This window comes from Myotis yumanensis, unplaced genomic scaffold (assembly GCF_028538775.1).
Source record: "Myotis yumanensis isolate MYYU_CA2020_CCGP unplaced genomic scaffold, mMyoYum1.0.hap1 SCAF_4, whole genome shotgun sequence".
Classification (NCBI taxonomy): Eukaryota; Metazoa; Chordata; class Mammalia; order Chiroptera; family Vespertilionidae; genus Myotis; species Myotis yumanensis.
This window is the reverse complement of record NW_027223755.1, coordinates 105,771,386-105,797,923: the sequence shown is the minus strand read 5'-3', so window position 1 is coordinate 105,797,923 and position 26,538 is coordinate 105,771,386. Positions and strand designations below refer to the sequence as shown.

The 26,538-nt window shown below is 56.4% G+C and overlaps 5 protein-coding genes across 9 annotated transcripts; 3 read left to right on the top strand and 2 right to left on the bottom strand.

Annotated features, from left to right (window-relative positions):
* The first annotated feature begins 942 nt into the window (after nt 1-942).
* Nucleotides 943-6,636, top strand: CORO1A (coronin 1A). Its single transcript, XM_070413499.1, has 11 exons — nt 943-1,049; nt 2,652-2,850; nt 4,210-4,332; nt 4,423-4,552; nt 4,635-4,819; nt 4,946-5,065; nt 5,268-5,372; nt 5,484-5,629; nt 5,746-5,803; nt 5,911-6,126; nt 6,421-6,636. The coding sequence occupies exons 2-11, from the start codon at nt 2,653-2,655 to the stop codon at nt 6,523-6,525; spliced, it is 1,386 nt and encodes a 461-aa protein (XP_070269600.1). The 5' UTR covers nt 943-1,049; nt 2,652; the 3' UTR covers nt 6,526-6,636.
* Nucleotides 6,637-9,318: 2,682 nt separating this feature from the next.
* BOLA2B (bolA family member 2B) lies at nt 9,319-10,270 on the bottom strand. The gene is made up of 3 exons (XM_070413497.1): nt 9,947-10,270; nt 9,761-9,858; nt 9,319-9,461 (listed from the first exon to the last, which is right to left on the bottom strand). The coding sequence occupies exons 1-3, from the start codon at nt 10,007-10,009 to the stop codon at nt 9,362-9,364; spliced, it is 261 nt and encodes an 86-aa protein (XP_070269598.1). The 5' UTR covers nt 10,010-10,270; the 3' UTR covers nt 9,319-9,361.
* A 78-nt stretch (nt 10,271-10,348) lies between these two features.
* On the top strand, nt 10,349-13,707 carry SLX1A (SLX1 homolog A, structure-specific endonuclease subunit). The gene is made up of 6 exons (XM_070413805.1): nt 10,349-10,625; nt 10,831-10,849; nt 11,028-11,441; nt 13,145-13,272; nt 13,424-13,508; nt 13,581-13,707. Exons 1-6 carry the CDS (start codon nt 10,438-10,440, stop codon nt 13,608-13,610), a joined length of 864 nt encoding a protein of 287 aa, XP_070269906.1. The 5' UTR covers nt 10,349-10,437; the 3' UTR covers nt 13,611-13,707.
* Nucleotides 13,708-14,811: 1,104 nt separating this feature from the next.
* On the top strand, nt 14,812-20,958 carry LOC139009278 (sulfotransferase 1A1-like). 5 transcript variants are annotated; one of them, XM_070413488.1, is made up of 9 exons: nt 14,819-14,904; nt 16,929-17,008; nt 18,606-18,788; nt 18,892-19,017; nt 19,105-19,202; nt 19,687-19,813; nt 19,910-20,004; nt 20,448-20,628; nt 20,762-20,958. In XM_070413488.1, the coding sequence occupies exons 3-9, from the start codon at nt 18,641-18,643 to the stop codon at nt 20,872-20,874; spliced, it is 888 nt and encodes a 295-aa protein (XP_070269589.1). In that variant the 5' UTR covers nt 14,819-14,904; nt 16,929-17,008; nt 18,606-18,640; the 3' UTR covers nt 20,875-20,958. The 5 variants fall into 5 exon arrangements, with proteins under 5 accessions (XP_070269585.1, XP_070269589.1, XP_070269588.1 ...); XM_070413487.1 differs by having other exon boundaries at nt 18,570-18,788; XM_070413484.1 differs by lacking the exon at nt 16,929-17,008 and having other exon boundaries at nt 14,812-14,904.
* Nucleotides 20,959-21,088: 130 nt separating this feature from the next.
* Nucleotides 21,089-24,339, bottom strand: LOC139009539 (SAGA-associated factor 29-like). Its single transcript, XM_070413804.1, has 7 exons — nt 24,335-24,339; nt 23,649-23,713; nt 22,599-22,728; nt 22,382-22,528; nt 22,201-22,236; nt 21,939-22,101; nt 21,089-21,284 (listed from the first exon to the last, which is right to left on the bottom strand). Exons 1-7 carry the CDS (start codon nt 24,337-24,339, stop codon nt 21,168-21,170), a joined length of 663 nt encoding a protein of 220 aa, XP_070269905.1. The 3' UTR covers nt 21,089-21,167.
* Between the last annotated feature and the right edge of the window lie 2,199 nt (nt 24,340-26,538).

Below are 26,538 nucleotides of genomic sequence, written 5' to 3'. Positions count from 1 at the left end.
CTGTTGGCTCTTTCTCGTCCTTGCAGCTCCTGGTCCAATACCCTGTACACAGCAATAGTGATAAGAGGAACATTTAGTAAGCACTTGCCCACTCCACATGGGATGCATAAGGCTTCCTGTCCCTGTGATCTCATGAGGTAGGCATTACTCTGTTATAGAGGCTCAGAGAGGTTAAGTAACCTGCCCAAGGTCACTCAGCAGGTGTGACAGTGGGAGTCAAACTCAGGGAGCCTCTGATGCGGGAGCAGGCCTTCCTTGCTCTCTGGATGGGACACAGGCCTCCTTCCTCTGAGTCTGAAGTCCAGGCTTCTGCCCGCCTGGCTCCCTTGGGGCTAGTTGCTCCTCTCCTTCCAGTAGCCTGAGCGCCCCCTGGGGCAGGACCCGCTCCTTCACCGGTTAGCCCTGCACAAGGAGGGGCTCCGTGTGCCGAATTATTTCATTTATCCTCCCCCCCCCCCCCCCCCCCCCCCCCCCCCCCCCCCGGCAGGCACAGCAGAGAGCTCCTCCACGAAGACATGAGACCCGAGGTTCAGGGGCTCCTGCAGGGCCACCCATTTGTAAGCGTAGGAGCCTGGACAAGCCGGGCCGCCGGCGCAGGTGGGCGCAGGGCTCCCCTCCTCGGCCCGGCTCCGCTGGTCCCCGCGGCGGGGAGAGGCAGCGGTGTGGCGGGGAGGGCGTGGGGCCCGCACCAAGGGAAGGCGGCGCGGCGGCCGGGAGAAGGCTGAAGCTGGAAGGAGAGAGTGTTCGTGCATTTTGACATTAAAAAGTGCGGGTGAGATTGTCAGACTGGGCAGCAGCGTCCGCTCCGGCCGGGAACTGGCGGCGCAGGGCGCGGAGCTGCGCGGGCGGGCGGGCGGGGCGGCGCTCCGCGGAGGGAGGGCTCTGTCCGGCCGGAGCTCCGCCCAAAGGGGCGCTGCCACCCTAAGGAGGCGGGCGGCCCGGCTTCTCATTCATTGTCTTGACAAGAGCATCCTCAGCGGGCGTCTCCGGCTCCCCCGGCGCTTCCTCCTCCCTCTCGCCCGCCTCCACCGGGGAGGCCTCCGCAGCAGGTAAGCCTGCGGGCCTGTCCGGGGAGGGACTGGGCATCGCGCTCCCGGGCCACCTGTGGGGCGGCGGGCGCCTGGCACCGCGGCTGTGGGGGCGGCCGGACCGTGGGCGCTGGCGCTGAGATGGGGACCGAGCCCTGCGGGAGGGACTCGCCTGCGGGCGTGGGTGCGCGTGGGAGGGTCCATCTGTGGGCCCCGGAGCTCCGAGGGGAGGCGAGGGTGCGGGGCCACGGCGGCCGAGATGGACGTGGGGGGTCAGGACACGTGGGGGGCCCCGGCTCTCCCCAGAATGGGAGACTGTGGGTGGGGTGGGGGCAGGGTGGGGTGAACGAGCAGCTGCTCTGAGCTGGGAGACAGGAAGGGGTTGCGAGCAAAACAAGAAAAGACCAAGTTCCCCTTTCCGCGGTTTCTGGGCCTGGTACCTGCGGTGGGGGAGGAGGCAGGGTGGGGCGATGGCTTCCTGTCCTCCAACCTCCGGTTTGGGGGTTCCTGCTCCCCAAACCCAGGCTTCTCACCTGGACTGACCCCTGCCCCAGCCTGCTTCTCCTCACACCCTCAGACACGCTGCTCACTACAGCCTCCGGGAGGCACGGGGTGGGCGAGGGCGCCGGAGCCGCAGAGAAGGACCAGGCCCCGGAGTGGGGCACCTGGTGAAGCTGGGGAGCAGCTAGAGGCCCTCCCAGCAGGCAGCACGGCCCCCATCCTCCCCAGGAACCCCCATCCTGGTACCTGGGGAGCCAGAGGCGGTCCCCTCCGCTTCACTTGCTCTCTGCCCAGCCAGCGGGGGAAGCCATCCCAGCTGGACCTCAGAGAAGTCGGCCGCCTCTCCCTTCTTGTGTGGAGTTCCAGTGTGCATGTGTGTGCGTGCGTGTGTGCGTGTGTGTGTGTGTGCGCGCGCGCGCGTGTGTGTGTGTGTGTGTGTGTTTGGAGGGGTGCGGGGGAGATGGCACTCAGGGCACCTGCTGAAGTGGAGGTGAGAGGCAGAGGAGTGGGAGGAGGAGAAACCCGGACCCAGGCCATCTGCCCATTTGTGGTGCCCAGAGACCTGCTGGGGAAGCCATCCTGACACCGGAGAGCGGAGAGCTGGCTCCTGGGCAGGCCCCGGTGCTAGTCCCTCCGTGTGTCCACGCTGTGCCAGGAGGCGAGGAGGCTCCCCATGTGGGTGTGAGGGGCGTGGGGCTGGATGCTGAGGCTGAGAGAAACCCTGTCCACACTGTCTGCGCTGGAGCCCCCAGTGTGGGCCATGGGAGAGCAGCTCTGTCCATCAGCCAGTCCCTGACAAAGCGCAGTAGGTGCTGCCCCCCAGCCGGCTCTGCTGCAAGGCCCCGGCTGGGGGCTGCAGAAGCAAGAGCCGAGGGGTGTGGAGAAGGTGGGCCTTGCAGGTTAGCTGGGAGGAGGGGTGCAGAAGCTGAGAGTGCGAGGGTAGCAGGATGTCAGTTACCCAGAGCCAGGGGCCGGGAGTCCGGATGTTGCCGCTGGGGAAGTTAGCCACAACCTTAAATGTCAGGCTGAGGGGTTCCTGGGGGAGACAGGGACTGTAAGGTCACAGTTGGCCTGAAGGGAGAAAAGTTCTCAATCTCTGCCCCCCTGCCCCCCACCCCCCAGGATGAGCCGCCAGGTGGTCCGCTCCAGCAAGTTCCGCCACGTGTTTGGACAACCGGCCAAGGCCGACCAGTGCTATGAGGATGTACGCGTGTCACAGACCACCTGGGACAGTGGCTTCTGCGCTGTCAACCCCAAGTTTGTGGCCCTGATCTGTGAAGCCAGCGGGGGAGGGGCCTTCTTGGTGCTGCCCCTGGGCAAGGTGAGCATCTGGCCATCCAATGGCCCCCTGAGTGGTCCTGATTAGCTGACTGTCACCCAGCTTCCCTGGGCCACATGATGTCATCTGTGAAACTGAGCTGGGCTAAATGAGCTTTAAGCTTTTGCCAGCTCTTCAATGGAAATTGAGCCCTGGCTGGTTTGGCTCAGTGGATAGAACGTCGGCCTGTGGATGGAAGGGTCCCAAGTTGGATTCCAGTCAAGGGCACATGCCCGAGTTGGGGCTCAATCCCAGTAGGGTGTGTGCAGAAAGCAGCCGATCAATGATTCTCTCTCATCATTGATGTGTATCCCTCTCCCTTCCTCTCTGAAATCAATAAAATATATTTTAAAAAAGAAATGGAAATTGAGTCTCAGAGGGGAGACGGCATGAGAAGGATCACACAGTGAGTCCTGAGACTCAGGGTCTCCCAAGTCTCAGCCTGGGGCCTTCTCCCCTCAGGAGCACAGAGAGGGGGAGGGCTGGGGTCAGGGCAGGCCCAGCAGTGCTCTTAGAGTTGGGGGCACTCCATGCCTGGGCCTGTCAGAGCCCTTGGGGACCCAGCAAGTTCAGGGCCCAGCCCCCGGGCAGGGATGATATAGAGGGCCCTCTCCTGGCCCCCGCCTGCCTGCTCTGACCCTGTCCCCCGCCCTGCTGTCTGCTGACCCCCGACTCCCAGCACACTGCTGTGCTCTAGCGGGTGACGCAGGAAGGGGAGATGGGCCCTAAGTTGTTACCAAAAAAGGGCCGATGGAAAGCAAAGAGAAGAGGAAGTGGTTGTCAGGGTGAGAGCGGGCCTGCTCTTCACGCAGGAAGCCCTTCTGCACAGCTGTCCCCGGAAGTGGCCATTTCCAAACCTCTGCTCCTGTTTGGGGGCCATTATGACAGACTTCCCGGTCCCTCTCCTAGAAGGGCCCATGCCCACAGCCCCACCATTCTCACACACTTGCCTGGGGAACGCTCAGCCCAATGCAATGGACGCCCCCTTCCCCACCCCTGTCCCCGGCCTTGGCCTGTGTGCCTGGAAGCCTCACTCAGGGATGTGGGATGGGGGTGGGGGTCCTCAGGGCACAAATGAGAAACTGAGATAGAGGTGGAGGAATCTGCCAGGATCTGACAGTAGGCAGGACCAGCCCCACACCCCAATCTGTGCTTCCTGTGGCCCTGCGGGCCGGCCCTTCTGAGTTGCCCTGACAACTCTGGCCTCGGGCAAACAGAGGACCAACTCCTGCCAACCTTGGCCTGCTCCGCCTCCCGGGCTCCTGCGGCCTTGCCCTCTGTGCCTCCCTGAAGGGCTGTGGGGAGGTTGGATTGGGCTTGGAGGGCAAAAGCACCTCCCTGAGGCCCTGCTGTGCCCTCTAGACTGGACGTGTGGACAAGAATGTGCCCACGGTCTGTGGCCACACAGCCCCCGTGCTGGACATCGCCTGGTGCCCGCACAATGACAACGTCATTGCCAGTGGCTCAGAAGATTGCACAGTCATGGTGAGTGGTGGTGGGGTTACGGGTGAGGAGGGGGCCCCAGGCCGGGATCTGGCATGTGGAGTGCCCCACTCACGCGCCCCTTCTCTGCAGGTATGGGAGATCCCCGATGGGGGCCTGGTGCTGCCCATGCGGGAGCCTGTCGTCACCCTGGAGGGCCACACCAAGCGTGTGGGCATCATTGCCTGGCACCCCACAGCCCAGAACGTGCTGCTCAGTGCAGGTGCCTGGCGGGAGGGGCAGGGTGGGCTGGCCTCTGACAGCGCGGGGGCGGCTCATGGCTCTGACACGGGGGCATTGGCCAGGTTGTGACAACGTGATCCTGGTGTGGGACGTGGGCACCGGGGCGGCAGTGCTGACGCTGGGCGCGGATGTGCACCCGGACACCATCTACAGCGTGGACTGGAGCCGGGACGGCGCCCTCATCTGCACCTCGTGCCGCGACAAGCGCGTGCGCCTCATCGAGCCCCGCAAAGGCACTGTAGTAGCTGTGAGTTGCAATGAACTGTGTGACCCTTGACCCAGGGACCTTCACCCCTCCTACCCACCACAACCGGGGTGCTAGATGCTGTCCTCTCTTGCCCCTGCCTGGCCGACCACATCCCTTCCCTCCCAGGAGAAGGACCGTCCTCACGAGGGGACCCGGCCGGTGCGAGCCGTGTTCGTGTCTGACGGGAAGATCCTGACCACGGGCTTCAGCCGCATGAGCGAGCGGCAGGTGGCGCTGTGGGACACGGTGAGCGCAGAGAATCAGGAGGCTTAGTCCCGGTCTTGCCAAGCCCGAGCCCGATGTCCATGGGCCCGTTTACCAGCCGGAGATGGGGGTTTCCACTGGTTGGTCTGTAAGGGTCACCCCCACCCGGTGACTGCCCAGTGAAGGGCTCCGCCCGGGGCCTGACGTGGCCCAGCTCATTGTTCTCTCCCACCCGTCTCTACAGAAGCAGCTGGAGGAGCCGCTGTCCCTGCAGGAGCTGGACACGAGCAGCGGCGTCCTGCTGCCCTTCTTTGACCCCGACACCAACATCGTCTACCTCTGTGGCAAGGTGGCCCAGTGGGGCGGGGGCCAGGGGAGGGAGGTGGGCAGAGGGCTCAGGAAGGAGCACGGCTGCAGGCCCCTGTCGGTGCTGATCTCCCCTCGCACCCTCCACCCACAGGGTGACAGCTCCATCCGGTACTTCGAGATCACTTCCGAGGCCCCATTCCTGCACTATCTCTCCATGTTCAGCTCCAAGGAGTCCCAGCGTGGCATGGGCTACATGCCCAAACGTGGCCTGGAGGTGAACAAGTGTGAGATCGCCAGGTGACTGTTCCCTGACCCTCACCTGAGCATGCTCCTTGGGCAGCGCTGATCTCATGCTGACCTTCAGTCTCAGCCCAACTGTGCTGTGGGCGCTGCTCACCTTCCTGTTTCCACAGGTTCTACAAGCTGCATGAGCGCAAGTGTGAGCCCATCGCCATGACAGTGCCTAGAAAGGTGATGCCATGTCCCTCCCTGGGCTCTGGGCTGGGCACACCTTGCAGAGCTGCAGGGTGGTGGTGTGGCCTAAGCACGCTCTTAACCAGCCTTGGTCTTGCCCACAGTCGGACCTGTTCCAGGAGGACCTGTACCCGCCCACTGCAGGGCCTGACGCTGCCCTCACCGCCGAGGAGTGGCTGGGGGGTCGGGATGCTGGGCCCCTCCTCATTTCCCTCAAGGATGGCTACGTGCCCTCAAAGAGCCGGGAGCTGAGGGTCAATCGGGGCCTGGACACTGGGCGCAGGAAGACAGCACCAGAGGCCAGTGGCACTCCAAGCTCGGTGAGAGGCGGATGGGAGGCTGGAGTCAGGATGGGAAGACAGGGTAGGGAGGGGCTGCCATCGCTGTGGTCACTGACCTGGGGGAAGGAGGCTGGCCTCTGAGGCAGCCCAGACTCACAGGGAGCTGGCAGTGGGTAATCCTGAGGCCTCAGAACGCAGCTTTCAGGCTTGTAGGCCTGCAGCTCTCTGGGCAGCAACTGGCTGAGAGACAGAAGGGCCCAAGCTCTGGGGCTCTCGGCCAGGGTAAGGGGAGCCCAGGGTGGATCGGGCCTAACGCAGCGCTGGATCCTCCAGGACGTCGTGTCCCGGCTGGAGGAGGAGGTGAGGAAGCTCCAGGCCACGGTGCAGGAGCTCCAGAAGCGCTTGGATAGGCTGGAGGAGACAGTCCTGGCCAAGTAGAGACTCCGGGGCCTTCAGCTGGGGCCCACCGCATCGCCTCCCCCGCTCCCCTTCCCTCCCACTCCTTAGGCCACAGTGGCAGATAAAATAAAATGGCTTTATTTTCTGGTACTCTCAGACTCTGATGACTGTGCGCCCAGGTGCTGAGTCTGAACTCCCTCCTCAGAAGCCTTGATGGGATTGGCCCATGGCAGGGGCTGAGGGATGCTTCCAAATGCTCTGGAGTAAACCACAGGTCTGGTGGGGGAGCACCCCATTCTGGTATGGTTTGGGGGCGTTTTGCAGCTGGCAGGTGTGAGCTACTCAAGGCCCTAGCCCGGGGCTTCAGGAACTCCCACGTTTACCCCAAAGCTGCCTTTTCTAGTTAACCACATCAGGTTACATGTAACATACTAACAACACTGTTGCTTGTGGGGAAATGAAACAACTAGCTCCTACAGGACATCTTTCAAACTGTAGGCCCGAGGGGTCCTTTTGTAAAGAAAAAGCTTAGAACTAAAGCCAACGCCCAACCCTAGTTTACAGGCGAGGAAACTGAGGCACCGAGTAGTTGAAGGTCAGGTCCTGAGTCATGACTTGTCTCCCCGCCTAGTTTGGAGCCTTCCTGCGCAGGGCTGCTGCCTCTTGAGCCCTTATTGTGGGTCTCGCCTGGGCCTGGCCTATGAGGCAGGGACCTCAATAACCTGTCAGGCTCCATCAAGTGGGGGCTTGGAAGTGGGTTTGACACCCACCTTAGCAGGTGACCCCTGAGTTGGGACACAGGCTATGAGGAGTAGGTGTCCTGGCCACAGCAGTTTGGTTCATACCACACAGGGGCCGCGAGGACTCAGTGCCCATCTGCTGCCCCTTCTCCCTCTTCAGCATGCCAGAGAAAACCACCTGGGCAGAGCGATGAGGCAGCCGTAAGATTGTCCCTGTCTGCCCATTTTGGTCTCACCCTCTAAGCAAGCCGTTACTCTGGGCAAGTTACTTCTTTCCAATAAAATGGGGAGGGATCCCACAACCCTGTGAACACAGTGGTGGACCCAATCAGGGCTGTGACAGAATCCGGAAATCTGGACTCTGTGCCTATGGAAGGTGAGGTGCCTTCTCTGAGCCTCTCCTGTACAATGGGGGCAGGCCCTTCTGAATGGCTGGTCACTAGCTGTCCTCCTGGCCCAGGAGAATTGAAAAACAGCTCAGGAAAGAATCTGGGAACCCAGAAGGGCTCACCTGTCATCACCCTGACTTCCAGGTTTCCAACCCATTCTCCTTCTGATAAGAACAAGAGAAGAAGATGGGGGTGGAGGAGGAGGGGAGATAATTTAGGGGCCAAGAAACTGGCCTTGAAAACAGGGGAACAGAGTGGGTGGAATGGCTGAAATCTGTAATCCATATTCCCAAAGAGCCCTGGCCCCACTAGGTCTCAGGGACTTCACGTGCAAGGCCTTACCAATCCTGGTACTTGTGTTTAAGCTGATACTAGAGGCATCACCTGTCCCTATTTTGTGGCTCTGGTTGACCTTATTTTCCTGTTCTAACCCTATTCATATCCTCTGCCCACACCTCCATTCTTTTTTTTTTTTTAAATATATTTTATTGATTTTTAACAGAGATGAAGGGAGAGAGATAGTTAGAAACATCGATGAGAGAGAAACATCGATCAGCTGCCTCCTGCACATCTCCCACTGGGGATGTGCCCGCAACCCAGGTACATGCCCTTGACCAGAATTGAACCCGGGACCTTTCAGTCCGCAGGCCGACGCTCTATCCACTGAGCCAAACCGGTTTTGGCAACACACCTCCATTCTTGAAAACCACATGGTGCCCAGCCGGTGTGGCCCAGAGGTTGAGTGTTGACCTATGAACCAGGAGGTTACAGTTTGATTCCCAGTAAGGGCACATGCCCAGGTTGTGGGCTCGATACCCAGTTGGGGAAGAGGGGGTGCAGGAGGCAACCGATCAATGATTCTTTCTCATCATTGATGTTTCTCTACCCTCTCTGAAATCAATAAAAATATTAAGTAAAAAAAAACCCCAAAAAACACATGGTCTTCTCAAGGGGGTCTGGCCACACCAAGCCCAGGTCTAAAAGGTCATTGGACCGTCTCCAGTGGGCCAGAAAATTCAGCATCCCAGGTGCGGGGATACCATGTCCCTGCGGGAACCTGCAGGGAAGTGGGGAATCCTCTATTATGCTTCTGACATGGGGTGATGTTGGTGAGAGGGAAAGGTTTGTTAAATTGGCCAGCACCCTGAAACTCTGAGCGCTTTCTCATCTGTGCATTTTTGTTGTTAATCTTCACCCAAGGATTTTTTGTCATTGATTTTTAGAGTGGAAGGGCTGGGGGGGACATAGATGTAAGAGAAACACATCAATTAGTTGCCTCCTGAACCCAGACCGGGGTGGGGATCAAACCTGCAACCCAGGTACATGCCCTTGATTGGGAATTGAACCCAGGACCCACTGGTTTGCAGGGCCATGCTCTAACCACTGAACCACACCAGCCAGGGCTCATCTGTGCATCTTGAAGGCTGGCACAGGGCAGGAACACCCAGCAATTGTCCACAGATAGGTGGTTGGTTAGTAGGAGTCTTCGAAGCATTACAGAAAAGGCCTGTGAGGCCTGTCCTGAAGGGGATTTCAAGGATTGAACTTGCACTTCATAAGTGGGGACACAGAGGCCTTTGGGCGGAGAGGGACTTGCCCAAGTTAAAACAATGAGGAGACAACGAAGAGTGTCAGGGCAGGGAGAAGCCAGGCTCTAGACAGCCTCAGTGCCCCTCCCACACACAACACAGCAACACAGAAGCTGGCCCTGATTCATAATTTAATGGCTGTGCAGGTGCTGGTCTCTTATTTCTGCCGCTCACGGGCCCACTGCTCTGGGGTCAGGGTTTTCTGCTCAAAGGCATGGATATGCGGGAGCTCTTCTGCTAGACACGCGTTCACCAGCCTGCGGGAGAGACGTTGTTAGGAAACCGCAGAGCCTAAGTGGGTCCCCGAAGCTAGGTTGACCCAGAAGGCTGGAGGTGTCCCCAAGTTGTGGCGCCCAGGACCTGGGACAGGAGAGGGAGAGGGCCTAAGCCTCAATACTCCCGGCGGGGGCCGAGAAGGCGAAATCCTTGGGGCTGTAGCCCACAGGGCTGGGCCGCATTGCCGGGGCGAGGGAGTTGGGTTGCGGGGTCCCGGGGGCTGTGGTCCCAGGGCTGTGGGGCCGGGACAGCGCTGAGCGAGGGGTTCCCCGGGCCTCACCGGTGTCTCTGGAGCAGCGGCTTCCCCTCGAACTTGGCCGACACCACCAGGATTCGGAAGCTGGACGCGCAACGGTTGGGAGTCGTGTCCTCCACCTCCTAAGGGGCAGAATCATGGGGATGGTGCCAAGCCGCCCACCCAGAAGCCTGTTGCCCTCGCCGGGCAGGTCCAGGCCGCGCAGCTCACCACGTGCTCTGCCTGCAGGTCCCGCCGCAGCTTCTCCCGCAGGTGCTCGGCGCTGAGTTCCATGGCGGCTGGCGGGGGCGGCCCGGCGCGGGCAGAACCCCGGATCCCACGCGGGTCAAGCTGCTTCCACCCTCACTGGCCTGGCGCCTCTTCTGCTGAGGCCTCTACTTCCGCCCTTACTGAGGCGTCCGTGAGCCCAGCACTTCCGCCCTCACGGAAACCCAGTTTCCAACCGCCCGCGTTCCGCGCCTGCCGCCCGCCAGCCAATCAGAGCCTGCGCACGGCCGAGCTCCGCCCCCGCCGACGCTCATTGGTGCCGCCGCCCGCGGTTCCGCGGCGGGTTTGGAGTCCTAGCTCCAGCCAGGAGAGGGTGCCCGAACCCGCACTGCTGCAGCGGCCACCGAGGGCTTTTCCCCAGACTAGTGTATCGCGGCCCTGGCAACCCAACCCTCCCCGACTCAGAGGCCACAGCAACCAACCCCCACGTCCCGATGGGTCCCGAGGGGGGCGCGGCGAGGCCCGGGTGCTTCTTCGGCGTCTACCTGCTCTATTGCCTGAACCCTCGGCACCGGGGCCGCGTCTATGTGGGGTTCACCGTCAACCCGGCTCGTCGGGTGCAGCAGCACAACGGAGGCCGCAGAAAAGGCGGGGCCTGGCGGACCAGCGGGCGCGGGCCCTGGTAAGAGGGGTGGTCAGGCAAGAGGAGGGCTTCAAGGAGGCGGCGGGCCCGGGGCAGAGTCAGTGACAGTGGGCGGGGCCGGTGTGGCGCTGAGAACCGGGCCTTGGGGTGGCTGGTGAGGTGGGTGGGTCTGTCTCCGGGGAGGAGCCTGTGGGGAGGAGGAGCCTGTGAGACTAGGATGTTAGGAAGGGGACTGATGGTTTAGGCCTGGTCCCGCTACAGGGGTAGGTGAGCCAGGCTGGGTGGAAGATAGAACCTGGGAAGGCAGTTAAGTCCCTGTGAGGTGAGGCGGAGCCGAGGAGGCAGGTGCGAGGGGCGGGCCTCTAAGGAGGGCAGCGCCTCGTGGACGAGGCTTGACGCCCAGGCTGTGAGGACGGCGGCTTCCTGCTGGCTGCCTACTAGGAGGAGAGCGAGGAGCTGCAGGCCATCTGCAAGCTGGGAACCGGCTTCAGCGACGAGGAGCTGGAGGAGTATCACCAGACCCTGCAGGCCCGGGTGCTGCCCACCCCTCGCTCCTACGTCCGGGCAGATGGCGCCGTGACCCCGGACCACTGGCTGGAGCCCAGCACAGTGTGGGAGGTCAGGTGCACAGACCTCTCCCTCTCGCCCATCTACCCCGCTGCCCTCGGCCTGGTGGACAGTGAGAAAGGGATCTCCCTTCGATTCCCTCGGTTTGTTCGCGTCCGTGAAGACAAGACGCCGGAGGAGGCCACCACCAGTGCCCAGGTGGCCTGGCTGTATAAGAGGCAGAGTCAGATTCAGAACCAGGAGGACACAGACCAAGACTCGGACCTGGACCTGGAGTGTTTCTACTGGGCCCTGCCCTCCGGGACACGGCGGGGACAGCGCCTCTGGCGTTAATAAGCAGATCTGGTGTGCAGTGTGTGTGAGGGTGTGGTTTAAAGTGGGATTTAGTCATTTTTAAAAAAATAAATAATTATTAACCCCCAAAATCTGGGCTCACCTGGGCTCCAGATTAGGGCAGGTCTAGAGTTCAGACGACTGAGGACCAGGCTATCTATTGGAGGATGGTGCAGCCCACCCACAGCCTTTGCCCGCCTTGCTTCCATCTCTATAATGGGGACCATAGTACTTGTGGCCATTCCTGCCCCTGACCTTTGCCCTTCTTTCCCTGGAAAGTTCTTCCCTAGGCCTTCCGTCTGGATGAAAGGCCACCTCTTTTCCATGAGGTCTTCCTTGGCTCTCTTTCAAATTGCAACTCTCTTGGTACTGCTTTTCTTTTCTAAAAATATGTTTTTATTGAGTTTAGAGAGGAAGGGAGAGGGAGAAACATTGATAGGCTGCTTCCTGCACGCCCCTTAGTGGGAATCAACCTGGTAACCCAGGCATGTGCCATGACCAGAATCCAAACAGCAGCCTCTGGGTGCATGGGACAATGCTCAATCAATCGAGTCACACCATCAGGCCCCCCCGCCCCCCTTTTTTTTAAGGCTTAACACTTACTGTCTAACATCATGTGCAGTTGACTTGAACAATATGAGGATTAGGGGTGCTGAACCCATGCAGTCAAAAAGCCACATATAACTTTTTACTTCCCCCAACAGCCCCCCTTCGGTATCCATTGGGGATTGGTTCCAGGACCCTCCTACCTCCTTGGACTTTCAAGTCCCTTATAGAAAATGGTATAGAACAGTGCATACAGTCAGCCCTCTGCATCTGTGGATTCCCAGCCCTGGATCAAAATACTGTTTTTAAATCTGTGGTTGGTTGAATCTGCAGATGCAAAAGCCAGGGATATGGAGGGCCCACTGTGTATTGGGGGGAAAAATCTGTGTGTAAATGGACCACCCTGTTCAAACCTGTGTTCTTCAGGGGTCAACTATTATTTTATTTTATTATCAGTCTCACACCCCTCCCCTCCATACTACACTCCACAAGGGTAGTTCTTATTTAGTACTGTAGAAGGATGTGATACAGAGCAGGTGGCAAATAAATATTTAGTATATTAACTGAGATGACAGGTCTGACTTTCACTCGCATTAAATGTAAGTAAACTGCATACTTTACAAGCTGCTAACCTAGGGGAATACATTCTGAGATGTGTCTTTAGACAATTTTACGGTGTGAACATCACAGAGTGCACTTACACACACCTAGATGGTGTAGCCTACTACACATCTAGGCTATTTGCTAGACCTCCATCACATATGTGGGTCCTTGACCAAATCGTTGACTTGGCACGTGACTGTACTTGCCACTCAGAGATTAGCCATGGAGATCACTTAGCCTGTAAGGAACTCTAGGTCTAGCTGCAGTGGCCGTGCTGTTGTAGAATCACTGCTAATACTCAGAGAAAATTGGCCAGCTTAGTCCCAGTGAGCAAGCGTTATAACTCCTCCATACCTGTTTCCTCATCTATAATATACAGATAAGAGTAGTATGTGCCTCATAGGTGATGTAAAGCCCCTGGAACAGTGTCTGGTCCGTAGAAATTCTTTGAGTGTTAGTTACATCACTACTCCCCATTTTCTCCCTTCCCTGCCTGCCCCCTCGGACAGGATGAAGAAGGCCCCCTGTGTTGCCCCCACCCTGGCTGCTCCCTAAGGGCCCACATGACCTGCCTGGCAGACGAGTTCCTGCAGGAGGAGCCCGGTCAGCTTCTGCCCCTAGAGGGCCGATGCCCTGGGTAAGTCCAGCATCACTCCCCCAGCCTGGTTTACCTCTGTGAAGACACTGCCTAGGCCCAGGGCATCTGAGTCCTCATCTTGGCACCCAGGGCCTAGGCCGAAGGAGGCTTGTGATCTGACTCTGTCTCCTACCAACTGCACCCTTGGTAGCTGCAAGAGCTCACTGCTGTGGGGAGACCTGATCTGGCTGTGCCGGATGGGCTCCGAGGAGGAAGAGAACTTGGAATTAGAAGAGGTGAGAGGTGTTTTGGACCCTGCCCCATCCTATCCCCTGGGCTGCCTCTGACCATCCTTCTTGTCTCCACAGGAACACTGGACAGACATGCTAGAGATCTGACCCTCGGCACTCCCAGCCCTCCACCCATTCCTTATCCGTGCCACTGCCTTCGGGTCTCGGCAGTTTTTACTTGAGTACAATAAAAAGTTTGCGTTAAGGGCATCTTCCGGTATTTGCTGGGGTGTGTGTGGAGGTAGGAGGAAAAGGCCCTGCCAGTCACTGGGGCCTGAGGAGATCAGAGGACGGGGGAGGGGCCACTGACCCCACATGGACCAGCCTCTCTGCTGGAGGCCCTTCTGCCTCAGCTTTCCCCTGGCCTGCCTCTGAGATCACAGTTCCTTTTGATTTTTTAAAAAATACATTTCTATTGATTTCACAGAAAGAAGGGAAAGAGAGAAACAGCAATGATGAGAGAGAATCACTGATGGGCTGCCTCCTGCAGGGCCCCTACTGGGGATTGAGCCCACAACCCAGGCATGTGCCCTGACTGGAAATGGAACCCGGACCTGGTTCTTGGGTTGATGCTCAAGCACTGAGCCACACCGGCTGGGCTGAGGTCACATTCTTGATGGCCTGGAGACTCACAGCCTGACTCAGTGCCCAGCTGGACTTTGGACTTTAATCCAAACAGTAAGGACAAAGGCCAAGCCCCCTTCTAACCCAGGGGAAGAGAAGCATCTTCTGGGGGCTGTTCTCCCACCACCCAAGCGAGGTCCCACGGGAACCATGGAATGGGGTCACTCCCGGGGTTATGAGCCTCCAGCGTTCTTGCTCTTTCCCATCCTATGCTGCCTCAAGGAGAGCCTGCTGAGCAGTGCCCTGTCCCAATCCCTGTCACCCAACCACCCACCCACATCACTCCAGCCTGGGCTTCCTGGGGCCTGTGGGCTGCCCCTGACCTTAACCTTTGGTCCTCAGACTGGCCTGGGGCCACCTTTCCCCTCCACTCCTCTGTCCTCTGGAGATCACGTTTATTAGAAAAAGCTGTTGGCTCCTACAGCTGGAGTTTGGAGTGCGAGCCAGAAGCCGGGATTACAGCTCAAAATACCAAAATATTAGGCCGTTTTGTGTTGCTTTTATCTTTTATTTTCTACACACCAAACCCACATGTTGGGTTTTCAGGCCAGTCTAATCTTGGCTTCAGCTGGGGTGCTAATGAGGGTAGCAGAGAGGGGCCCTCCCACCCCAAACCCCATCCCAAACCCCACCCATTCCTGGAGGACAGCCAAGGCCCAGCGCTGGCTCCAAATCCCTCCCACTTTGGACTTATAAAACTTGCAGCTCTCTGCAGTTCTGCACTCACCTACGTGACAGCACAACGGAGTGCCACAAGGCCAAGGTCTGGAGAGGTCAGGTGAGTGCTAGGATAGGGTGGGCTGGGCCAGACCTCCCTCACTCTGCACTGTTCGCTCCCACTGCTTGATCTCTCCATTCCCGCCTCTACTGACCCTGCCCTTTCCCCATGGAAATCCCAGCTCAGTCTGATAACCATCTACAGTCTGGCCTGGAACCCGTTCCTCTTCCCATTTCCACTGGGGCATGTTTTGCTCATCACACCAGAATGGCTCCCAAAACAAGCTGTTGCTCAATTAGCTGTGTGTGCAAGGCCAGCACAGCCAAGGGTTCGGTGAGCCTGAGAGGGGGCGGCAAAGGATTAAAGAAAAGACAGACAGAATAAGCTGGGTCTAGGTCAGGGGTGGGCAAACTTTTTGACTCGAGGGCCACAATGGGTTCTTAAACTGGACTGGAGGGCCGGAACAAAAGCATGGATGGAGTGTTTGTGTGAACTAATATAAATTCAAAGTAAACATCATTACATAAAAGGGTACGGTCTTTTTTTTTTTTTTAGTTTTATTCATTTCAAACGGGCCGGATCCGGCCCGCGGGCCGTAGTTTGCCCACGGCTGGTCTAGGTGCATCTCCTGTGCCTGGCTGAAGCCACATAGAGAGATCCAGATAGCCAGAGGTAAACAAGGTAGTGGTCTCCATAGTTACAATGTTCTTGTGAGTTTCACTTGTTTTGACAGCACTTGCTACACTTCCTGCAGCCCATTAGCCACCCAGATAGGATCTAGGGAGCATCATAAAGTCAAGCTTAATTATGCTAAGAGGGCTGTGCCCTCTAAGCTGGGACTTGTTTGTGGCTTTGCTAATAGGTCAGTCTGAGGCTTAACCCTATAGCCGCTCCCTACATCTCACCCTTATTTATTTTTAAGCTACTATAATGAAAAACTTAAACATCAAGAACAAAACTCCGGCTATTAAAACAATAACAAAACAATGCCAATGCAAAACCCAAACTACAGACATTTAACATTTTAAAACTTAAACATCAAGAACAAAGCTCTAGCTATTAACAAAATAATGCCAATGCAGCACAGCAATAATAAAGAAATCAAACTACAGTAACATTTTTCTACTAAATGAAAGTTTCTTTTGTTGATTTACTCAGAGTCCTTGGACTTGGCTGTGCAAGACTGGGAGCTAACAAATGCCATTATAGCCAGAAACATGGTTAAGGGAGTAGCTTCCACTTCTTGCTTTTCTACCATCTGCTGGGCCTCAGTCCTTAACTTCTTCAGCTGACCCCATGTTGGCATCTCGATCCCTTGCATAGTCTTCGTCATCTTCCTTTTCTGTATTGCTGTCATCGGGGCAACTCTCAGTCTTTTGAACGATTGGACAAGGAGCTTCTCTGGGTCCATTGTGGTGATGCATGTAATGCTCTGGTACCCAAATTGGCTGCACTGCTCCTTCTGGAAGATACAAAACACAACCTCTTCCCCACAGCATTACTAGATCTGGCAAAACTCTTGTCTGGTTTGTGTATCCTTCCACCGGGCTAACTCAGCAGAGGCTATTGTACAGGAGGCCCGATGCCTTTTGGCCACTGTACAACTCTCTGCATTGTAATTAAAAAAATTTAACACATAACATTCTTCTTCCCCTTTTTTTGTTTTTATAGTTGCATTTTAAGAGTAGGATTGACTCTTTCTGCTATTGCCTGAGTCCTGATCTATCACCCCAGGAAGAACTTGCCAATCCTGTGCTTCCCGGGGTGGCACGATAACAGTTTACTGAGCCAGCTGGAAAGGCTGCAGTGGGGTTAAGGATAAGACCCCTACTGTTTGGTGGGGCTGGGGCTGGCCCTGCTTGAAGTTTCCCTGCCTAGGGGGTGATTGAGTTATCATCAACATCAGCCTTTGGAGCGGCATTCATTTGCCCAATGCTTTCCTCTCCTGCATCTTGGACATAGTCCAGGCTGCCTGTTTTCACTCCCTGTAGCCTGTTGACTTCCATTTCTAGCATTACAGTTTTTAGCAAAATGCCCTAGTTTACCACAGTTAAAGCATCTCCCTTTTCTTTTCTGCTGACCAGTGAGTAACGTCTCCTTGAGGCAGCTCCTTGAACGTAGGCTGGTCCAATGTCAGCACAGACATGAATATAATACTTCCACAGTAAGTAGTCTCCAGGTGAGAGACAAGCCTTTGCAACAATATTAAGCCTCTGGTAACCTTCCACTATCTGTCTTAGTTCCCCTGCCACATTCATCCATTCCCTTTCAGGAGTGGGCTCTAGGTAGTCCTGAATCAGGGACCACAGACTGAAAGTAGAAAGAGGAATTTTCCAGGAACCTTCAACTATATAACAATCTCTGAGTTGTTTTCCTGCCTTCTCCCATTTCTCTACATTTACCTTTCCTTCCTCAGGAAACCATGGGCAGGTTTTACTTAGAAAATCCAACAAATCGAAAAGCTGTTGATACCTCACAGAACAGCCCCGTGCCTGGAGCATAACCTTAAGCATGGATACATATAAATCCTTTTCCTGTGATCCTGAATTTCCCATGTTTGACACCTAGTTATTACTAAACTTCGCTCCTTACTTTCCTTCTTGTTTTCTGCACGTGCTTCACTGGAGCGTCCTTTCACCTGACAACTGTAGTTCCCCTGATCTCAGGCCCCGCATTGGGCGCCACGTGTGCTGGGCCAGCACGAGGTGGGGCGGCTAGGGATTAAAGAAAAGACAAAGAGAATAAGCTGGGTCTGGGTGGATCTCCTGTGCCTGGCTGAGGCCACACAGAGAGATCCAGACGGCAAGCTGAGCCTTTATTTTATAGCCAGAGGTAAACAAGGTAGTGGTCTGCATAGTTACAATGTTCTTGTGAGTTTCACTTGTTTTGGCAGCACTTGCTCCAAGTCCTGCAGCCCATCACCCAGATACGTTCTAGGGAGCATCATAAGGTCAAGCTTAATTCTGCTAAGAGGGCTGTGCCCTCTAAGCTGGGACTTGTTTGTGGCTTTGCCAACAGGTAAGTCCAAGGCTTAACCCTATAGCCGTGCCCTACACCTGTGTTTCTCTCTGAGCCAAGATGGAGTGTGGCTGAGCAAGTCAGGTAGCAGGCCCTGTTGGCTTTGGGGAGGTTTCTGTATGTGAGGGCTTAGGGAGCTCAAGGAGGGAGGGATGGGGAGGAGCCCACTGGGATCAGATCCAGAGCTGCAGCAGCAAGTACTGAAAGAAAACACGTGGCAGGCCCCAGAGTAGGCGTTTTCTCCAGTGCACACTGGAATCTCCTGGTCAGCTTCCAAAACCCAGGCGCCTGGGTCCCACCAGAGCAATTTAATTGCCTTGGGGTGTGGCCCAGGCACTGGGATTTTAAAATAAATATTTTAAAAATTGATTTTACAGCGAGTACAGAGAGGGAGAGATAGAAACATCAATGATGAGAGAATCATTGACTGCCTCCTGCATTGCATGCCCCCTATTGTGGATCGAGCTGGCAACCCCGGCATGTATCTTGACGGGGAATGGAACCTTGACCTCCTGGTTCATGGGTAGATGCTCAACCAGTGAGCCACTCTAGCTGGGCAGGCATTGGGATTTTTAAAAGTTCTGCGGGTAAATCCAAGATGCCTCCAGAGTTGTGGCCCCACTGTGTTAGATCCGGCTGGAATCCAGCCCAGCACTCACTGGCTCTGAGTGTAGGCAAGTTGCTCAGCCTGTTTCCTTACCTTAAAGCAATTAAACAGAAGACATTGTTGTGATGTTGTTAAGGGAGGTCGGCCCCACTCCGGCCCTGACTCGGCAGCATGGAGCTGGTCCAGGACACCACCCGCCCGCCACTGAAGTATGTGAAGGGGGTGCCTCTCATCAAGTACTTTGCAGAGGCAATTGGGCCACTGCAGAGCTTACAACCCAGGCCCGATGACCTGCTCATCAGCACCTACCCCAAATCTGGTAGGTGATGAGGACCACCCACCCCTCTCCTGGGCTGCAGTCCCCACCTCGGGCCAGCAGGGGTGTGCCCTCAGCCCCGCTTACCTCCCATTTTCCTCTCCAGGCACCACCTGGGTGAGTGAGATTCTGGACATGATCTACCAGGATGGCGACTTGGAGAAGTGTCAGAGGGCTCCCATCTTAACCCGGGTGCCCTTCCTTGAGTTCAAGTGTCCAGGGTGTCCCACAGGTGTGTGGTGGGGTGCTGGAGGCCAGTGAGGTGGAGGGAGGAAGGGCCCGGCTCCAGCTCACTGGACCTTTCCTATCCATGGCTTAGGCATGGAGGTTTTGAAAGATACGCCAGCCCCTCGGCTCCTCAAGACACACTTGCCCCTGGCTCTGCTCCCACAGGCCCTGCTGGACCAGAAGATTAAGGTGAGTGGCAATGGAAGCTACAGAAAAAGGCAGCTGGGGCCAACCCAGCTTTGGCCCCATCTTCTAGGAAGGTCTCATCTTAAATGGGGAGAAGTCCTCAGCCTCATGCTCTTGTGGGTCAGATGGCCAGTGACAGACTTTGCAGGCCTTGGTGCTCACAGGCCTGTGGAGGAGGGGCCGGTGGGAATTCTGCACGCCTTGTTCCAAATCGGTACAGTGGCATTGAGAAGATTGGATGAGTATAAAATACAGTTCCTGGAACCAGCCAGGACTCTGGCATCAGAGCAGGCTTCAAGTCCCAGCTCAGTCACACCCAAGGCAGCCTCTAAGCCTGTTTCCCTCTTGGCCAGACCAAGAGAGAACCTTCCTTGCAGGGAGGCTGTGAAGGGTGGAATGTGATGCTTAAAGAACCTCTAGTGCCTGTTGTGCTGTGCTGTGCGGTGACGGTGCGGTGCGGGGTGGGGTGTGTCTTCTGCCTCTCCAGGTGATCTATGTTGCCCGGAACGCCAAGGATGTGGCAGTCTCCTATTACCACTTTTACCGCATGGCCAAGGTGTACCCTGAGCCCGGCACCTGGGAGAGCTTCCTGGAGAAGTTCATGGCTGGGGAAGGTGGGGCTGACTCTGGAGAAAGGAGGGGGTGAGCTGAGGGGCAGCCAGCTGGAACGAATACCAACCTCTGTCCATGCCCCCTGCCCTTTTCCCCAGTGTCCTATGGGTCCTGGTACCAGCACGTGAGGGAGTGGTGGGAGCTGAGGCGCACCCACCCTGTTCTCTACCTCTTCTACGAGGACATGCAGGAGGTGAGACACCGCTACCACTTCCCTGCACATGGGGCGAGTCCCAAGACCTTCTAAGCCCCGCTTCCCTATGGCAGACCCTACACGGGTCCTAGACCCACCTCACCTTCCCTGCCCCTTGGGCAGCACACTCCATTGAGCTCTTATCTCCTAGCGCCCGAGTCAGTGCCAAGTGCAGTCACTGATCACCCATTTACTGCTACTGCTTCTCCCTGGGCCCAGTTATGACAGAGGGCAGTCTGTGCCCTCACCCTAAGGAGCCAGATACAGCTTCTTAACAGATCACAGGGCAGAAGGCAATTAATTTTGCCCCAGGAGTGCCAGAGTACAAAGGACCAGAGTCAAGGAGCAGGGTTGGAAGTGGCCGTGAGGTTAGGGTGGGGCCTCCCTTTTGTTTGTTCAATGCACAACCCAAGCCTCCACTGAAGAGCCCCCCGCTGCTGCAGAACCCCAAAAGGGAGATTCGGAAGATTCTGGAGTTCCTGGGCCGCTCCCTGTCAGAGGAGACCGTGGATCACATTGTGCGGCACACGTCGTTCAAGGAGATGAAGAAGAACCCCATGGCCAACTACAGCACCTTACCCGTGGAGATCATGGACCACAACATTTCCGCCTTCATGAGGAAAGGTGAGTGCCCACCCGGAGGGGCGCTGGGGAGGCGAGGGCGGGAGCACAGCTAGAGCTGGCCCTGGGCTACTGGGGGCTCTGCTTTGGCCAGGACTTCTAGCTTCCCTCCTTCCCTCCCCACCTCCTTCCCCAGGCATCACGGGGAACTGGAAAACCATGTTCACTGTGGCCCAGAATGAGCACTTTGATGCCCACTATGCTGAGAAGATGGCAGGCTGCAACCTCAAGTTCCACACAGAGCTGTGAGTGGTGTTCATGGGACCGCTCGCCAGGGAGTGTGTGCGAGTGGCCCGACAGGGGCCTCATGAATAAAGTACAGCTTGTGTTGCATGGAGTGTGCTTATTGGAAGAAAAGCAGACCTGAGCTGAGAGAAAGAGTAACTGCCCACTGGGACCAAGTGAGGCCCCAGTTCCCCAACTTGCCTTATGTGGGGAGGGGTAAGAACCCAGGAGACATGGCAAAGGGGAAGAACATTTATTTCTTCACATAATGTCTTGTTGCATGCCCCCGTGAGGCGGCAGGAGACTGCCAGCCTGCATCACTTTTTCTTGGGCTCCTTACAAGCCACCACGTACCTCTGGGCCACATTGAGGGGAGGGGAGTAACCATCTGCATAGGAAGTGTCTTCAAAGAGGACCGAATAGTCATCCTGGGGCTGCGGCAGGAGGCAGACAGGAGGCACTGGTCAGAAAGCCCCAGGCCAGCGCCCCCCTCCCCCCAAGCCTAGACCGACAGGCACCTCTGGTGTGTGGGCTCCTAGCCTTTCCCGTCTCATCTTCACTCAAGAAGTCTAGATGTTGGAACCTGCTCCCTGCTACGGAGCTCCTCAGCCACCAAGTCCAAGGACGGGGGTGAATAGCAAGGGAAAGGACTCGCTAGCTACACAGGCGGCCACACGGAAGGGGCCCTTAGGTTAAGGGGAGGAAGGACAACTCAGAGGGCAGCAGGCAGGGGTCCTGGAGGAAGAAGGGAGTCCAGCCTTTAAACTGCCATCAGTGATGGGTGATTAGAGGGTAGGGGTCGGGGGTGAAGACTGGCCCTGAGCAAGGCTTCCATCTCGGGGCTCAGGCTCCCCACCTCAATGTGAAAGCGAGGCTAGACTAGAGGACACACCGGGGCTTTCTAAGGCTCCGCAGGGCGCCGGCACTGCCTGGAGGACAGGCTGGAGGGGTCACAGCTCAGGACCCCGCCAGCTCAAAGAGGTACAAGGACAAGAGGGAAGGAAAAGGGAAGGTGACGGACCCCATGACCTGTCTGGTCAGCGGGGTGGTCCTGGTGATGGACGATCTCTCCCCGGGGGCTGCCTTACCCGTTGTGGGGGGGTGTGGATCAGGGCACGGTAGAAGCAGGTGGTCTGGGGATACAGGGCCAGCACGAGCTGCTCCTTCTGGAATAAGGCTTCGGGGTCCGTCTCAGGGTTGGCCTTCCACTGGGGCAGTGGGATGATGCGCCGCCGGCTCAGGGTGTGTCTCCTGGAGGGGCGCTTAGGTCAACCCATGGCAGGTGGGGGCTCTTTCCCAACAGCAGGGCGGTCCCTAGGCTTCCTCGCCCGCCCTGGCCAGCACACTCACTCTTTGCCTTCTTCATCAATGTCATCGACCTCATACGTGCGGGTGAGCGGAAGGAGAGCAGTGGATGCAGGGCGGTGCACACCAGGTGGGGACTGGGGAGGAGGGTGAGGAGGGAAGTAGCCCAAGGAGCCGGCTCTTCACACGTGTCCCAGTTCCCACAGGGCTGGGCGCGTCCACTCACTTGTTGGTGGCATGGCTGTAACTGACCACCTCGGCCAGGATCCACTGCTCATCCCCATCCACGGCCTTGACCCGGGCAGCCACCTTGTCTCCAGGTTTGGCCACGTAGTCCCCAGAGGCCGGAATGGCCCCGCAGAGTGGGGGTGGCCTGCGGAGGGGATAACGTGTCAGTCCCAGCCCCTCCCCTGCCAGCTCCCCCTCCCTGGGCCTGCCCTCACTTGTCACCAGGCTTCCCGATCCACAGCGGCAGGGTCATGGCCGACTGCTGCAGCAGGGTCATCAGCACCCGCCTGCGCATGGTCTTCCTCGGGGGCTCGGAGTCATTGTACAGGCCCGCAATCTTGGCCGCTGTGGGAAGGAAGTGAGCCCCTGAGGCACCAGGCATAGGGTGCCTGCCCCTGGCTCCCCACCTCTCGTCGAGTTAGCACCAAGGGTCCAGTGTGCTCCCTGGCCCTCCACTGGAGGCTCCTGCTGAGAGACCATCAGGCCACACTCACCTGGCCAGATGGGTTAGTGGATACGTTTTGGGAAAGAACAGAAGAGGCCAAAAGGGGGATTCTGAGGCGCTGGTCGTGTCTCTTATCTGGGTGCTGGCTACATCCATTTGTTCAGTTAGTGAAAATTCTATGGAGCTGGGTGTATACTTACATGTATTTTCTATTAATATGTTATAATTAAGCAAAAAGTTCAAAGAGCTATCAAATGTGGACAGAGTCCTTACCTCCTCGGGCATGGCTCAATACACCAAGTCAACTTCAACCCAACTGGCAGTGTGACAATTTCATGGGCGAGGATTCTGCCCCTGGGTACATTTATATCAGGGGACAGGCGAGAGAGAGGTGGGACAGCAGTCTGAAGCGATATGGAAGCCAGCACCCTGTGTAAGCCCCATCTGAAAGGCTGGCTTCAGGACATCCCGCTGTGGCTCTCCAATAACAGCCAAGCTCTCACCTCAGCAAGAAATGGGCCTGGGGGTAGCAGGTGACTGCCCCAGGCAGTAGAGGATGGAAACCAGGGGGATTGGGGCAAATCAGCTTAGTGTGCAGAGGGAGAGCGGGGAGGCCTTGTCTCTGACCCTGGGACTGACCTCCATGCCCTTCCCAGTCCCAGGCTGCCCTGGTGCACCTCCCTGTCACAGCCCGTGGCCCAGTCGACCACGCCAGGCTGAGGCTACAGGCTCCCTGGCAGGAAGACATGACTGCTGCTCCCAGGAACCCTCACTCCACCTGGTCAAGGAACACCCAACGAACTTGTCGCCTCTAACTCACCGATCCGCCTCTCTTCCAACAGAGACTTGATTTCCGCAATCTTATCGAGGGCTTTCCGGAGGATGCTGAGGGTGGGAGGAGGGAAAGAAGAGGTCTGGATGAGGCACAAAGCATGGACTTCCTCTTCTGGTCAAGAACGCTGACAAACCTTGTGAAAACTATGAACCCCACATAGGTGGCTTTAGTCTTAAAAGCATATAAAAGCTGGTAAGACAGCCCGACCAGTGTGGCTCAGTGGTTGAGCATCGACCTATGAACCAGGAGATCATGGTTCGATTCCCGGTTAGGGTACATGCCTGGGTTGCAGGCTCGATCCCTGGTAGGGGGCATGCAGGAGGCAGTCGATCAATAATTCTCTCTCATAATTGATGTTTCTATCTCTCTCTCCCTCTCCCTTCTCTCTGACATCAATAAAAACATATTTAAAAAAAATTCTTTGCAGAACTTAGCAGAGCCTCTGATAATCTGCATTATGAATCTCTAGGAGAGGAATGTAACTCCGTGTCCTGAAGCAGCGGTCGCCAGCCTTTCAGACCTCACGGACCACCGGTTGGCGACCGCTGTCCTAAAGTTATTGCAGATCCACTACAGAGATTTGAGGTAACAATGTTTTAAGATCGGTTACTATATAAAAAGTAGTTTTCTGGAACTGAAACTTCTCCATCTCAGAACCATAAAAGCTTTACGTCATCTCCCAGGTGAAGCATGGTCCTATCCCGACAGGCAGCCAGCCCGCCTGGCAGCAATGCGCAGGGAGGCCACCCCAAGAGGCCGCGCCGCCTGTGCCAGCGGAGGAAGGGATTCTTTCTGGCTGACATTCTGCTGGAATTCAGCCAAGAGCCCTGAGCCCCAACCTTCCTCCCGTCACCCTCAGCGCCTCCCTGCTGACCAGGAGGAAGGGCCCTTTAAATACTCTAATACCGCTGCATACAGATTCAGTGTAATTATTTGATCAGGGTGACATTTAAAAAAGACAAAAGGAGAAAATTATTTCCTTTTGGGTCTTCTTCTCTTGGAGTTGTGCTCACAAAGCTAGACACGAAGCAGCTAAGCTAGGGCACTATCCAGGTGAAACTCGCTGCCTCCCCACGCCCCTTGCCTCTGCCCATCTACGGCAGAAGGAACATGCAGCCCAGCTGCTCCCGGCCGCCCAGTGGAGCCGCATGGGGAGGTGCTGTGATAGGAGGACCATGGTCCCAAACGTCAGCTCCTCAGGCATGTGGCTTCTGTGCCAACACTAGGTGGTCTGTGTCAGTGGTGAGGAGGGCGAGCGGACACTCCTGAGCTGTGTCAAGACCAGAGCACTCCTCTGGTCAGCAACATGGACCAACAGCCATGTCACAGGTGCCCACCAGCAAGTGGTCTGCTGCCCAGGCCCCGGGCATCCATTCTCTCCTTCGGCCCTTGGAAAGCTAAACCACCTCCGTGTGCACTGGCTTATCCACTCCTAAAACTACTTCCCTCGCTGGCACTCTGAGTGACAGGCTGAGTTACCCACTATCTCTAGTCAAAGGGTGACCCACCACCCCATGCTGTTCACTGCACCCTTTTGAGCTGCACCTGGAGAAATGCCCTTTGCACTAAGGTTAGTCAGTACCTTGGTCCCACCTGGGAACAGCCACCTGAGCTTGCTGCCCTGTAACTCCTGCTGCCAGTGGGAGACCGCAAGGCCTCTTAAAAAAGAGATGATTGAGCCTGGCTGGTGTGGCTCAGTGGTTGAGCATTGACCTATGAACCAGGAGGTCATGGCTCCATTCCCAGTCAGGGCACATGCCCGGGTTGCAGGCTCGATCCCTGGTAGGGGGCATGCAGGAGGCAGTCAATCAATAATCCTCATAATTGATGTTTCTATCTCTCTTTCCCTCTCCCTTCCTCTCTCTAAAAATCAATAAGAAAACATTAAAGAATAAGGACTTTGGGTTTAAATTTGGGCTCCCCCACTTACTAGTTGTGTCTTTTGGCAGATTACACAACCCTTTGGTATTTCAGTTTCCTCATGTGTTAAATGGGGGTAATCCCATTTTAGAGTTGCTCTGAGGGTTAAATGAGGTAAATATAGAAAGTTTTGTAACAGCACCTGGCACAGAGTAAAGCCACATAGAGCTGTTATTGTTACTGTTACTACTACCATAGTAGAGAATGCACTTCCTAATGTGAGTAATGGCTGAGAGTTTGTAAAACACTAGTCTTAGGCACTTTATATGCATTATCTCATTTATGTTGACAATTCTATAGGTAGTTATTATTCCTACTAGAGGCCCGGTGCACAAAAATTTGTGCACTCGGGGGTGGGGTGGGGGGGGGTCCCTCTGGCTGGCCTGTGCCCTCTTGTAGTCTGGGACCCCTCGGGGGATGACCACTTGCTGGCTTAGGCCCGCTACCTGGGGGTTTGGGCCTAAGCTGGCAATCAGACATCCCTCTGGCATCCCGGGAGCCCTCGGGGGATGTCCACTTGCCATCGGGGAGCAGGCCTAAGCTGCAGTCGGACATCCTTAGCGCTGCTGAGGAGGCGGGAGAGGCTCCCACCACCACCGCTGTACTGGCAGAATCAGGGCCACTGTGATAAAGCCTGCTATAACAATATCTGGTAAACAGGCAGGGCCAATTCCATTGGGAAGACATAACGAAGAGCCTGTGATTTTACTGACTTGCTCCATAATGCAACGGAGTTTTACCATGACCATACTTCATTGTGGTGTAACACAGGGCACTGCTGGTAACACTTACGTAAATAAGTGTTATGATAACACTGATACTGATGACCAACTGAATTGGGAGACTGAGCCAAAGCCTCAGTGTATTACTCATGGAAAATGAGGGGCCTGAGGAAGAACTAAATTTCGCTAACCATCAGCTGATTTCTGTGCTAAATATTTCTACACGAATTTAT

Excerpts from the sequence above, each read along its gene's own strand:
- BOLA2B (XM_070413497.1), bottom strand. The coding sequence starts at position 10,009 with ATGGAACTCAGCGCCGAGCACCTGCGGGAGAAGCTGCGGCGGGACCTG. Across the intron at positions 9,859-9,946 it reads ACCTGCAGGCAGAGCACGTG|GAGGTGGAGGACACGACTCC; the intron begins GTGAGCTGCGCG and ends TCTGCCCCTTAG. Across the intron at positions 9,462-9,760 it reads CCGCTGCTCCAGAGACACCG|GCTGGTGAACGCGTGTCTAG; the intron begins GTGAGGCCCGGG and ends TCTCTCCCGCAG.
- CORO1A (XM_070413499.1), top strand. The coding sequence starts at position 2,653 with ATGAGCCGCCAGGTGGTCCGCTCCAGCAAGTTCCGCCACGTGTTTGGA. Across the intron at positions 5,804-5,910 it reads CCATGACAGTGCCTAGAAAG|TCGGACCTGTTCCAGGAGGA; the intron begins GTGATGCCATGT and ends TCTTGCCCACAG. Across the intron at positions 6,127-6,420 it reads CCAGTGGCACTCCAAGCTCG|GACGTCGTGTCCCGGCTGGA; the intron begins GTGAGAGGCGGA and ends TGGATCCTCCAG.
- LOC139009278 (XM_070413484.1), top strand. The coding sequence starts at position 18,641 with ATGGAGCTGGTCCAGGACACCACCCGCCCGCCACTGAAGTATGTGAAG. Across the intron at positions 20,005-20,447 it reads TCTACGAGGACATGCAGGAG|AACCCCAAAAGGGAGATTCG; the intron begins GTGAGACACCGC and ends CCGCTGCTGCAG. Across the intron at positions 20,629-20,761 it reads TTCCGCCTTCATGAGGAAAG|GCATCACGGGGAACTGGAAA; the intron begins GTGAGTGCCCAC and ends CTCCTTCCCCAG.
- LOC139009539 (XM_070413804.1), bottom strand. Across the intron at positions 22,729-23,648 it reads GTTGGAAGAGAGGCGGATCG|CGGCCAAGATTGCGGGCCTG; the intron begins GTGAGTTAGAGG and ends TCCTTCCCACAG. Across the intron at positions 22,102-22,200 it reads ATTGATGAAGAAGGCAAAGA|GAGACACACCCTGAGCCGGC; the intron begins GTGAGTGTGCTG and ends GCGCCCCTCCAG.
- SLX1A (XM_070413805.1), top strand. The coding sequence starts at position 10,438 with ATGGGTCCCGAGGGGGGCGCGGCGAGGCCCGGGTGCTTCTTCGGCGTC. Across the intron at positions 13,273-13,423 it reads CTAGAGGGCCGATGCCCTGG|CTGCAAGAGCTCACTGCTGT; the intron begins GTAAGTCCAGCA and ends CACCCTTGGTAG. Across the intron at positions 13,509-13,580 it reads AGAACTTGGAATTAGAAGAG|GAACACTGGACAGACATGCT; the intron begins GTGAGAGGTGTT and ends TTGTCTCCACAG.